The following is a 13,938-nucleotide window of genomic DNA, read 5'->3' on the forward strand; positions in this document are numbered from 1 at the left end:
TCCACACACTTTATGAAACATTCTGCTGCCAATTACATTCAACTTTCAAATGTTCAACAATGTCACAGTCCATTTTTTCATTTTATGCCTTTCTGCAGAATTCTTTTGACCTTTTCACAAGCATTTATCAATCTACCTGTACTTTTTTCAAGTGATTGAGTGTTTTGCAGTTTATAACATCATAAGAATTGATACTCCTTCAACTCCTTCATTTCTTATCGGTCATTGTAGACGGATGAATAATAGAAAGAATGTGACACCATCTCCCATCAAAACTTCTATTTTAAAATTTGCATGAAAAAAATGACAAGAATCGGATGAAAATAACTACTTTGCACTTGTAGCACTGCAGCATCCCCAGAAAGCCGCTGCTTCTGTTTTCTACATTTTGTCATTCTAAAAAAGCTCCTCCAGGGACGTATGTTCCAAATTAGCCATGGCTATAAACATTAAGATACAGACTTCAGATTGTTTTAATGTAATGATCTATGTTTTTTCTTTTGTCATTTTCCCTAAATAGAAAAAATTAGGAAAATAAAAACAGAAAAGTAAAATAAAATCTTAATAGGGAATAAAAACTCTTTTGAAGGGATCAATTTGTGCTCATTATTGCTGTTTCAGTGATAAAGTAGTTATCTGTCCTTCAACCAAAAGCACAAAGCTTGGCCTACCCTTCATCAGTCACGTTAGTCAGGTTACTGACATCATCCAAAAAGCTCAGCAACAGATAACAAAGACTTTTTTACTTATATGGACGAAATCTTCTGCACTCTAAAATAACAGAAAATAAATAGAAAAGATTAAAAAAAGACAATTTCATAAAATCACATTCCAAAATTAGGGCACCATAGGCCTAACAGAAAAGACAGGGACGCTAAGAAGGGCTGCAAATTGAGTGGACTATTATGTGTTTTTGCTCTGACTGTTTAATCGCTGCAGTGAAATGGGTTTTGCTGTTGTTAATTACTGATGAGGAAACAGAAGGACAGAATATGAAGGAGCTTGTTGGTGGATGAGATTAAATGAAATTCCTTCTGGTTGCTTGTTTCGCTCCACACTTTATGAGCTTACTCTCCAACTGTCCGTGGTCGGTCCTCAGCTGGAGGGCTCATTATTATCAGAGAAGATGGGCTGATCGACGCAGACACTCATATGAAAGCCGTCTGAAGGCATTACAGTGCACACACTCCCCCAGTGTGAATGATTAGGTCCCCTGCATAAACACGAGGGGAAAGACTGCTAAACATAGCCATTGGGCAGCAAGTTTGTGTGCCCCCACCCTCTTCAGGCAAAGACAAATTTGGTTCATTTACATCTCTGTGGGCCACTAATACTCATCCACCTTCACTCACACATTGTCCATGACACATAGATGCACCACGACACATGACAAAGCTCATATGCTCTCTGGGGGAAGTGCAGTCAGGGACTTAGTATTTTAAGGCTCCCAATTATTCAAATGAATGACAAAAGGCTGACCCCACATCCTTAAGTGAGGCAACAGAGCACCCATAATATTATCTAACGAGACCAAAAATAGCCAATGTCACTATGGACAACACCTCATCTGTGGACGGTAAAATAGGAATACATTTGCATTTTGAGATAAATGTAAAGCAATGCCAGAATTTGGTTTCCAATTGTAGTAAGATTTTAGAGTCACGCCTCTGTTTCAAAGGCTGCAAAATTAGAAGCAATAAGGGTAACTCCTGCAAGCATGGAACATTACAATTTAAGAAGAAAAATGATTTTTTTTTGCACTTTTGGCTTCTAGTCGTAGAAATTTTTTAAAGAAGGTCTCCATGTTATAACCGTATAGGACAGTCTACATGCTTGTCCCTTGTTCCTAATGAGCTTTATCGCATTGGTCCCGCTTGACTTGTCTTGCTAACTGGCACACATATATCCATATGTTCCACATGAGCAGGCAGAGGGGACAGACTGGGTGGCAGAGCTGCTTTCTCAGTTACATCTGAGAGTTTTACTGCAACAGCCAGAAGCAACAACAAGTCAGCTTAACTCCATCTCTGCTGCATTTGGATTCTGTGTGTAGTTTAGAGACGTGTTAACTGGATAAAGATTTCCTTATGTTCAGTAAATCAGGAGTTTAATTAAGACTAATTTTTCAAAGACCCATAGTTTCTGTCTGGAGCATTTAATGTTGCATGAAAGGCTATTTTTCGTATGAAAATATAAGCTAACTTTGTCACGTCTATTAAGCTATTTCACGAAAAAAGTTACACTAATAAGAAAAAAAGCTGATACAAAGTTGTACGGCTAACCGCTTGTTAGCATACTTTGCAGTGAAGAAAGCATCAAAACATTATAAGAATCTAAAAAATAAGAAAAGTTTAGTACTATAAACTTAATTGCAGATGAAAATAAACTTTTCTAAGATAATGTTAAGATGAAACAATATTTTGGATAATTTAGTGTAGGAGCTCAATCCCTTCACAGACATGACCCCAGTCCAAACTTGGGTGAGAGTAGCATTACTGTACATCAAAAAGGCATTACTCGAGTAGAAATAAAAAGCTGACTGTCAAATAACAAGAAAAAAACAATGTAACTGATGGAAAAAAAATATTTAAGTAGAATTTTGGGGAATTGTGCAAATTCAGGTGATTCCAAGTCAAATCAATGAACTAAACAAATAACACCCGCTTTATTTACATTTGTTATGCCAACGAGAGGCTATAACAAATTTGTAGAAAAAATGCGGATGCACAATTTTTGATTTTTCAATACCAAAATGTTCAAATAGGTGTTGCCTGAAAAACAATAACAATATCTTATATTTAAACTTTTATTTTCCTTTATTGAAGATGGAACTCTCAGTCCCCCCTTGTTTCAAGTTTATGTACATTTTCTGTGGAATTACTGTTGCTTAACAAACATTACAAATACCTATCTGTCTAAAATAACAAAAGACCTCCAAATGATGTGCAGATGTCTCTATATGTTCTATAGTCAAAGCTGAAATATATTAAATATATTGACAAGACAGAAATATTCATACTGGCCTATTTAGATTAGGACTTTTATGTAACCATCTGCCACTGGCACTCTGCTGCTTTATGTCCATTACTAAAAACAAACTGTACCAGTTTGATCCAAAAAGAACTAATGTAGAAAAATCTTTATCCCATAAATAGATAAGTGATACTTTTTAATCATAAATCCACTTAAGTGAAATTATGGTGAAGTGTACTTCCTATTATGCAGGCAGCTGAAAACAAAAACAGGTTGGGATGTACTCAATGATGATGGGAGGCCAATTGAAGAGTGTAGCACCAATGACAGAGTAGAGTAGAGGAGATTATAGATGGTCATAGTAAACCAATGAAAGAAAGGAACTGGTGACACAAAACATCATAGACAATAATTGAGTGCGCTACACCTTGTAAAGCAATTCCTGAATGTGGCAAAATAAGTTTTGGCTCAGACAGTGATGGAATTAACAGTTCATGGTGCAAGATGTTAAAGCCTTCCGTTTAGCCACAGGGCAGTCGCAAGTTCTTCTCCTTAAGAGACAATGTTCCTACTTGTAGCCTCAAAAAAAAATCTACTCCCAATCTATCATCCGCTCTAATAATGGTAATTAGTAATTAGTCCATACCTGAGATCAATAAACTAAGTGTCGCTCTTGCATGAAATTGTAGTGTTGACCTTGGCAAAGGCTAACTTGCCAAAATATGGCAGCATTCTTAGCTTCTACTGTTAATAGAGACACTCTAGGCGGACACTCAGTTCCCAATGTATTGTTGCCTTAGTGGGACTGACAATTTTATTTTACAGCCCTACAGAGCGGCAAAAAGTATTTAGTCAGTCACCAGTTGTACCAGTTGTCCCACTTAAAAAGATGAGAGGGGCCCGTAGTTTCATCATAAGGTTTACCTTAACTATGAGAGACAAAATGAGGAAAAAAAATACCAGAAAATCACATTGTCTGATTTTTAAAGAATTTATTTGTAAATTATGGCGGAAAGTAAGCATTTGGTCACCAAAAAACAAGCAAGATTTCTGGCTGTCACAGATCTGTAACTTCTTCTTTAAGAGGATCCTCTGTCCTCCACTCATTATCTGTATTATTGGTCCCTGTTTAAACTCATTATCTATATAGAAGGCCCCTGTCCACAAACTCAAACAGTCACACTCCAAACTCCAATATGGCCAAGACCGAAGAGCTGTCTAAGGACACCACAAACAAAATTATTGATCTGCACCAGGCTGGGAAGACTGAATCTGCTAAAGGTAAGCAGCTTGGTGTGAACAAATCATAGTTGATAGAGTGGTGAAAATTACAGGCCTCTCTTCTTTTTAAGATGGAGAACTTGGACTGTTGCTGGCTGGCTAAATACTTTTTTGCCCCACTGTAGATCTCAGAACTAGACTGATGGAGGCAGTGAATTGGTTTTTGGAAAAACATTGTCAGCAATAAAAGTTGATTAGTTGTGACCTTCTTTTCTCTTTGGCTCTAAACAAATTCCATCATTTTAAACTAATCTGAAAAATAAGTGAGGCGGTAAATCCTGAAGTACATGTTACCTCTCATTTTATTGAAGTTTGTGGTCATATTTGTCAATGCTTTGTGTGTCACAGAAAAAAACAAAACAATTGTTACCGTAACTCAAAAAGCTAAGATCACAGTTACAAGTAAAAAAAAAATTAGTTTTCAATTTTTTCTATGCATTAATTCAACTATTATTTTAACAAAATAAGCAAAAGTTAGCTAAATCTCATGTTCAAAGCCAGAAAGGCAAGAGCATCTAAAACACTTAGCATATTTAACACAGGAAGAAAGCAAGCAACGGACACTAAGGAGTTTTCTACATTGGACTGGGAGTGTTGAGAAAAAAAAAGCAAGTAAAGTAAGACATTTCTAACTTTATACTGTGAATGTAAGAGAAGGCAGAATTTTACAATTTATCAAGGATAAGCAGAAAGGACACAATTACAATTAAAAAAAAGGCAGATAAAGGTTGTTCACAGGCTAGATCCAAATCTAATGTGTGCAAAAACCCATGCCACATAGCAACAGTTAGCTAATATGTTAAAGCCTTTTTAAACATAGAAGAAAGTAAACAAATTTATGAAAGTGTAAACAAACACTGTATTTAACAAAAAAAACAAACTAAAGCTTTCAAACTAACTTTGAAAGAAAACAGCTTAATAAATAAAACCATAGTTCATGCTTTAAAACAGGTATTCACATTAGCATCACTATCACAAACTCTTCCTGTACCTGAAAGTGACAGATAAAGATCATCTATGCAGATTTCTAAGGCAGTGAGGACTGCTGTGACGAGGCTGGAAGGCACAACTTGACGCTGAGTAAGTCCTCTGGCTCTGACTTTGCTCCTGAATGTCAGAAACTAAATCAAGACTGAAACAGACCCCTCAAGTTTGTGAGGTTCACTGACTCTTACCAGTCTGATCAATCTGTACAAAACATCAGTTTGAGATTCAAGAAGCTCAAGTCTGTCCCACTCTTTATGTGATGGACTGACAGCAGCGGTGATGGGAGGAAAAGTCTGGGATTTATGTTTAAAAGTCCTCCTTGTGTGCTTGAGACACTTTAGAGCTCATCGTGGCTCCTGGTGAGATCCTCTCCATAGTTGGTGGCCTGACTTCCCACAAACATGTTCCAGTTCTCCAGGATCTCATCTTTTGTCAGCTTCTGGTCCTGAAAAGGAGGACAGAAGAACAGATAAGTATCCAAGCTGTCATCTTTGCACCAAAAAAATATACACAAAGCCTCCAAATAAATTAGATGTGTAGAGAAATGAATTTGAAGAAATAATGTAATAGACAAAACTTTTCATACAAAACAACAGAAATGGATCCAAACAGACCTTATCCTGGTCGGATTCATACACCAGATGTCTGGCCTCTGCCTGGGCATGGTCATAGTCTTGAGGCATAATCCAGTGGCGGATTTCGTCCTTGTCCATCTTTCCATCCTTGTTTAGGTCCCGGAAGTCTGAAAACTGCTCCCGCTCAGTTTTTACCCAGTCTGGTTCTGGACCACCGTCCTCGTGCGAAAACATGTCAGCTTAACCAGAACAAATTTAAGATAAACAAAGCAAATGTCTCAGTTAAAAAAATGTCCAATGCAGGAAAAACAAAATTACCAAAAGTTAATTTTTTTATGGGACACAAAAAGAAGGTAACAATTATCTGTTTTATTTTATTTTTTAGCTTTTTTAGAGTGGCCATTTCATTCCAAATAAAGTTTTAATCGTAAAAGCAAGCATAAAAAATCAACTGAAAGGCAAATAAAACACAATCTGAGTGGTTCCTGTAGTCCAACATGTAAAAAAATAAAAATAAAAACAAAGAAAGAACTTTTCCCCAAACGCCATTCCTTCTTAATCCTATGTTATGGTAGAACGTTATCCAACAGATGGCCTAAAAGCTGCACACAAATGTGATCTTTGTCATTTAGATTCTTTTTCTTAAAATGATCCAACTTACCAATGTACTCATCCTCATCCACGTAGCCATCGCCGTTCTTGTCGATGTCCTCCAGCGTTTCCTGCATCCACAACAAGTTAATGTCGTCATGAACGGGAAACAAGGGTCAAGTGTAGTAGAGCTTCTGCTGTGAGAAGCAGTTCTGTTAGATAACGCTCCCTCAGGCTGAGTGAATGAACATTTGAGTTCAGCTTACATCCAAGCTGGCAGCCTAAAACTGCAATTACAATGTCGTCCCTGACAACTCTGTGCATTTAGAGATGATTTACACTTTTTTTAAGCAGAAGTTGGGATAAAAAAATCCTGTTGAAAATGGCATTTGCTGCTTTTTCCTCATAAAAAATCTCTGACTTAATTAAAAGTATAGTGTGCAACTTATGCAAATGTTCATGAATATTGCAAAAACATGTAAAATAACCACTTTATCAATAAGAGATTCATTTTGGTTCTAAATAAAAAAATACTTTTTGTCAACCCCTCTGAATATTTAACAGCCATATTTTTTAAAAACTACTGTTCATCAACAAGAAGATGTATTTAAACATCGACTATATGCACTAACTCGATATCAAATTGCTAGTAAAAAAAAGAAGTTTGAAGCTTTTTGAATCATGAATCTAAATTCATTAAAACATGTTTAACAAAACTATGATTTTAGAAATAAATCAATGAACTATTGTGGTTATATCAATATATTTGAAGTCCACATTAAATGTTTGCAAAAATGGAAGAAACATTTTTTTTAAACTTCCAACTATCAATAATAAGTTTGATGATAAAATGTTGAAAGAAATATTTTCTATGAAGAACTTTGTGCTTTCTTTCAAATATCTTTGCAGCTCATGTGCCTTTCTGACTCTTCAACCTGCTCATTCTGTTTACGAAGGTGGTCAGAGAAGATGACCGGCTGGCGACTGAAACAAAGAATCACAGCACATTTCTTTGTGGTTGAGAACTGTATCATTTCAAAATGGCAAACTGGGGGGACATTAAATCATTTAGGCCACAAACATCCAGCTTTTTTTTCCTTCAAGTGAGAAGTTGAATGACAACTCATCCTCACACTGAAGAATCCAGATGCTGGGGGGTGCGGGGCATCTTTTATTTAAAACTGCGGCTACTGCACTTTTGACTTTTTCACCTGTTCATGCACATTTAACTACAGATCATTAGTTTTCCTTTGGCTCTGCAGAAGCCTGATAATGACTGTCACTTCTCTTCATTTTGTAAGAAAAAGGCAGCAATAAAAAAGAAAACTGCGTTTTAAGACCCACACTTTTTAAGATGTTGTTGAGGCATTTTTCTCAGGATAGAAGACAAAGAAAATTAAGCTTTCTGAGGATTTCTTTATTCATTTCGTAGTGAATCAGGAGCAGACGAAAAATGAGTGGGACTTTAAATTCTGCACATGAAGAGTTGCAACATTTAACTGAAAGTGGAACACTTTCTGAAAAACAAAAAGCTTATAGGACACACATTTCCATAAAGCGGCCTAAAATGGAAAAGCACAGGTTGTTCAAATATACCATTACCAGCTCAGAAGTGCTGTGATCATGGTAAACAATGCAGCTCTCTTATAAAAGTGTTCAGTAAAGACGACCCTGGGAGCAGAGAGTGGAAACAAATGTACAGCAGACATTTCAACAGAGCATACTGTTACAAATGAGTGCCTGAGCGAGTATTTAGCACTTAAAGGAGGAAATTTTAATTCCGCCCTGAAACTTCAGAACAAGCTCAACACCACGTTCTTTGTGTTGCTGCACAACCTCCTAATGTGTCACCACGAAAGACCACTCCTGCATTGGCTCTAAGGTTTGGATAGAAGGACTCTAATCTTTCATCAGCTTTAACCACCATCAGTGATGGCGCCACAGCTGGAGTCTGTTCTGGTAATATTCAGCAGCGTGATAAAAACGAGACGAGATTAATAATTAACTCTGTCAAATGGGTGGTACAACTTTTATGAAGAAAGATGCATGGTGCATCACCGGTAACATTTACTATGCCACTGTTCTACGAAGCCAAATTTATACTTGACAGCCTGCTCATCCCATCAGACTTGTTCCAGAAAGAAAAGGGAATTCAGGGACTCAATCATGTCCACGTTTTAACATTTAATTAGGAAGTCATTCAAATGTGGCTCATTTGGAGACTTTCAATGCAGATTGAACAGAAAATAACCCGATCCTGATGTTAAGCCATAAGATTTCCCATAAATCCTGTCATCTGTTGCAGCTTTGACCATTTTGACTCCAGGGGGCTTACCTGAACCACAATATCCTTCATGTGATCAAACTCCTCTGGGTGGAGGAAGGAGGTGAACTCTTCCTTGTCTGCTGTGTTGTCACCATTCAGATCAGCTGCTTTAAACCTCCTCTCATCTCGAGGAAGCATCTTCTTGAAGCTGAACTGGTCTTTGTCATCCTGAAACTCCTCAGGGTTAGCTAGAAGTGGAGGGGGGGAAAGAAAAGCAGGGTTTGATAATATCTTCAGTCAGCTTTGCTATACTTGAACAAAAGAAGACGTCTCGTACCGAGATAGTATCCATAAGTGGCTTGCTTGTATTCATCCCACGAGATCCTGTTGTCCTTGTTCAGATCATAATCTGTCCACACCTTTGCCACGTTTTCATAGACGTAGCGCTTCTGGACTCGTTTGATCCAGTCCTTGAGTTCGGCTGTGGTGATGTAACCGTCTCCGTCCCCATCTATTCGTTCTACGATTTTCCTGAGGGGAGACAGAAACAAAAAGATTCGTCGACGAACCATTGACAGTGCATCACCAAATGCATCACCAATAAGAGAATACAACTTTTGGAACTTTTCTGAAGATCTGTACATCTTTGGGGTTGAGGTGGCCAAACCTTTTTCCCACACTTAATCCACAGGGAGGAGCCAACCCAATTTAGTCTAATCTGCACTGCAGCTATGGTATAATTTTGGGGTTGCCACGTTGTGATGCTGCAGGGGTCCTCCCACTGTTGACACGGGTGGAAGAAGAGCCTCCCCAGCTGTGGATGACTCTGCCAACATGTCACCAAAGCAAAGGTGGAGGGATAAAGTAAAACTACTCAGTGGGAAGAAGAAAAAAAGCTGACAATCATGTGATATAGTGACAGGAGACCACTTTACCTGCAGTTTTTTATATAGCCATTTATAATGTCTGCAAAGCAATGAACCCCTTAGGTGGGTGCGAGCGTGTGAATGGAGTTTACAGATTTGCTGCCATGTACATCTTCCAGAAGCACATGTGCTCGTGTTGGTAAAAATGTCATGTCCTCAGCAGTGACACGCAACACACCACCGGGTGTGAACAGAAACAAGGACTCAACAGCCCGCGGCGTCTTTTTCTGTGAATTTATGAAAGTCAGCTCATATCTCAGTCTCAGAGCTGTACAGACTCTGCTTTTGTTTTTTCCTTACCCAAGTCTGTCCCTGCTCTCCTCAGGGGTGAGCTGGTCAAAGGTTTTTGCCTCCTCTTTGCCCAGAAAGGCCTCATGGTCGTACTGGAAACTCTTGTTGTCTTCGTGGGCTTGCCTGCTCAGTTCTGGGTCCCGAAGAACTCGCTCTTTTCGTATCGTCGGCTTTGCCTGCGCCACAACCGCACAAAGAAGCACAACACACGACAAGCTGAAGCCGGCCATCAGTCTCCGGGCGGGTGAAGACTGCTCTGACCGTGATGTAAAGTAGCCAAACGGAGGAGGAGTTGCTCTCTCCTGAACTTGAAATCTCTTCGTATGGTCACACGGGAGCCGGACTCATAAACTACACTCTCGATATCACCTCCTTCTGCAGTCAGACAGGTCTCCCTCCAGTCCTTTCAAACCCACTTTGGGAAAATCCTGTCCCTTTTCCTAAGGGAAGGGACGCAATCAGGCCGGGACTTCCTGTTACCTGACGCACAGCCAATCAGAATGTCCGTTTGACGGCTTCCTCAACAATAAGGAGAGATCTGATTGGTCCGCAGGACGTTCGAAACACGAGAGGATTTCAGGCGCCACGTCGCAAGTGGACGCTTAATGTGAGAGAAAGCAGCAGGACCAGCAGCAAGGTTGAAGATCCTAATAGGTGCTCGAGATAATAACGAGACAGCGAAGGACTTGGGAGGATGTTCCTGACACCAATATAGGATACCACCAGCAAATCGACCAAACTTGCTAATTTAGCAGGACACAATCAGTCAGTTGCTTCAGTCAGGATTTGTGCACATATTATTCACATTTACTCACAAACACGACATTCTAAAGTAAAAGAAGAGCAGAAGTGGATGTGATGACGCTTCTCCCTTTTTAATGCATTAAAATGATAATTTGTTAACTACTGAGAGCAATTATGTGTTGAAACTATTAACTGCATAAAAGTAAGATGTAGAGATTTTACACAGTCAATGGTTGAAACCCATAACTAAATGTAGTCTAAGTGTTCAGTATGCTTAGACCTACTAAAAGTGAAGCAGTACTTGAAGTTGACTTTTATGTACTATTAATAAACTTAAATTGTTCCAATTTAGTCTGAAGAAGTATTCTATTAGTATACTTCCTACACTACATGGAGGTGTCCAAACTTTTTGCAAAGGGGGCCAGATTTGGTGAGGTGAAAATGTTTGAGGGCCAATAATTTGGCCTGACATTCTTTGAACTATTTAAATAACATAAAAAGCAAATGATTTTTTTAATACACATTACATTGCAAAGGTATACTTTTCATTTCTTCATATTGAAAACATATACCGGTACATTTAAATCAATTAAAAAAAAAAAAATACTGTCAATTTTTCACACCGTTCATTCCCAGTTAACTTGTGTCTTATCTGGTAGTGCCTCTTGATGTTAAACTCATTGTAAAGAGCCACAGTCTTTTGGCATATTAGGCAGCCACAGTTATTTAGCAGAAAAAAGACACCAACTTCCACTTGTCTTGGACGCGGTGGACCTCACTGTTAACTTTCCTTTTTGTATTTACAGTTGACATTGTAAGCTACAAAATGTCAAAAAGGGTCACATAACAGTGTTTCCAAAGGTTTACAACAGCTTAGGAGGTATTTTGGCCAACCACAATCAAGAAATCTAGAAACACACCATTTTTAGAAAAGGCTGTTATAGATTTAATGAAAGGAGCTGCTGGAAATTTGAACGTGGGATGCATTTAGCCCACGGGCCGGACTTTGGACATGCCTGTAGTAGGCTATGGTGGCAACTGAATTTTCTAGCATCGTGCATTTTTGGTGGTGTTTTGTGACAGGAATCCATTAGGCCAAGCCTTACACAGTGTATTCTTTTACTTTTTTAAACCAAGTAGGTCACAAAAATCCTTGCAGTCTGGAGCCATGTGTGTAGTTTCAGTATTTTCTTATGTGTCTTCCTGAATCTTTAAGCTGACTGAAAGCAAAGATAATTTATAGTTCCCTTGAGACGTGTTACAAGTGATGTTTTGGTCGTAACAGACCTTTAACACAGCTAGATGTCCTTTGTGGTGTAGCACATCTTACATATCCTTCACAACTTTTTTCAACACATTCTATCAGTTTGTTTTAGGAAAGTCCTTGATAGCACTAGTAAACAGGAAAGTCTCTGTAATTTCTGTGGGGCAAAATCAATCACAGATGTCTACATAAATCATAGCTGTTTTTTTGCACAAACCTGAAAAATGGATAATCGTTTCTCTTTTTTTTAGCAATATATTCAGACCAAAGAAAGTAAAACAGAAAATACTCTTGTAGAAAATCAGCCTCTGTAAAGTTATGCTGTCCTGGCTCAACCAGTCACGACACATTTCACACTTTTTTTTTTGTTACCAAGACAAAATTTCAGAAAAATGGAAAGAGTTCGTTTCCTTTGCAAGGCAGTGTCTTTCAGAGTTTAGGCCATCTGCGTGGAGCTGATTAGACTGTAGTTCCTCATTTAGTCAGGTCCAAATCAACTTCTGACTTAATGTATGCTTCAGTTTGGAAATAGATTGAAGTAACATTTCATTACATTCCAAAAACCTTTAGTGTTCTAAATCCCAAAAAGCTTGTCCTGTTCAAGGTTCTAAAATAAAAGACAAAATATACAAACATTTATCCATTTAGTAACCCTCAGTGTTGGGCATCACTGCCAAAACACTGAATCAATTCAATTTCATTTCACAAATTCTTTTAGAAGTTTACAGTGAAATAGAAAGTATGAGCAGATATTCATGTTTACTTTGTGCACTTTAACAGTGATTTTTTAGGAAAGACTCACTATTCTTGGGTCATCTGGTTTTTACAGCTTTCACAACTTCCACCACCATCTTTGAAATATGGCTTTTGGAGAATATTTGTGATGTAATTCAATTCAATTTTATTTGTATAGCCCAAATTCGTCTCAATGGGCTTCGTATAGGTAATTGAAAAAGTAAAACATAAAATCAAAAGGATCTTGAATACATAGAATTCAATAGGAAAATACTAAATTGAACTAACTAAACAGACTAAACTAAACTGGACATCACTGCCCTTAGACCCCCCTTCGCGGTAAGAAAAATCAAAACAATTTTAGATAACAAAAATGTTTGCATATGTGTGTAAATGCAAGACCTTTAATGGAAAATGAAAATACTTGAAGTCTAAATCTTTAATAACAATGGGGAGGTTAGCTTTAGCCCCCCCTACTGGAGCTGCATCTCTGTCAACAGCAATGCACAGTTCACAGAGCTTCAAGGGTGAAATAGGGCATATTTTGCATCAAGTCCTTGTTCTCTGTGTCATTTTTTTCAGAAGGGCAGACTAAGAGTTTGCATACAGAGGGGGAGTGTTCATATTGAGGCTTCACGAAGACTTTGAGAAGAGTCACATTACCCTGCCACATCTCGACATTGTGTAATATGTAATAACACACTCCGTACTCGGGGAAACAACTTGCTGACACTGCCATGTCTAATCTTCCTTCATGAGTAGGAGAAAAATGTTTTTTTGCCATTCATCATTAGCATAATAAGCCAGCGCAAGGCACTTTGCTGTTTTGCATAAATAGTACACCCTAGTTTATGATTATAAAGAGGGCCTGGGGCTAACTAGCCTCTTTATTCAATTAATGCATACTTCATGTATTTAAATTAGTCCTGCCTGGTCAATTTGAATCAGTGTGGGGTGCTGACTAAAAGAAACACAACTGTTATTTTTCTAATGATATTTTACTTCAAAATATGGCTAAAAATGACTATTTCAATGGAAAATGTGCATATATACTGAGTGAAAAAGGCTTACATCTCATGTCAGAAATAATGCAGAAGTTTCTGTGATAGTTTGTTTGAGGTTGAAATGTTCTACAAGATCAAGAATGAATCCATTTGGGATTTCTGTGGTCAGACTTTGGAGCTTGTACACACCTTTTGCGGTGTACAAGCTGGAGGTAACTTTCAAACAATAGCAGCATGGATGAACAACTGCAGGCACGAACGCTGCGGAAAGAGAGAGTGGATGGGAAGAGTGGCTTTCAAC

General features: G+C 38.1%; 1 protein-coding gene across 1 annotated transcript; it reads right to left on the bottom strand.

The window, feature by feature from the left end:
* Positions 1 to 4,538: 4,538 nt before the first annotated feature.
* rcn1 (reticulocalbin 1) lies at positions 4,539 to 10,383 on the bottom strand. The gene is made up of 6 exons (XM_004067232.4): positions 9,900 to 10,383; positions 9,011 to 9,204; positions 8,743 to 8,921; positions 6,478 to 6,538; positions 5,856 to 6,055; positions 4,539 to 5,686 (listed from the first exon to the last, which is right to left on the bottom strand). The coding sequence occupies exons 1-6, from the start codon at positions 10,118 to 10,120 to the stop codon at positions 5,579 to 5,581; spliced, it is 963 nt and encodes a 320-aa protein (XP_004067280.1). The 5' UTR covers positions 10,121 to 10,383; the 3' UTR covers positions 4,539 to 5,578.
* Between the last annotated feature and the right edge of the window lie 3,555 nt (positions 10,384 to 13,938).

The sequence above is a fragment of the Oryzias latipes genome, chromosome 3, assembly GCF_002234675.1.
Source record: "Oryzias latipes chromosome 3, ASM223467v1".
Lineage (NCBI taxonomy): Eukaryota > Metazoa > Chordata > Actinopteri > Beloniformes > Adrianichthyidae > Oryzias > Oryzias latipes.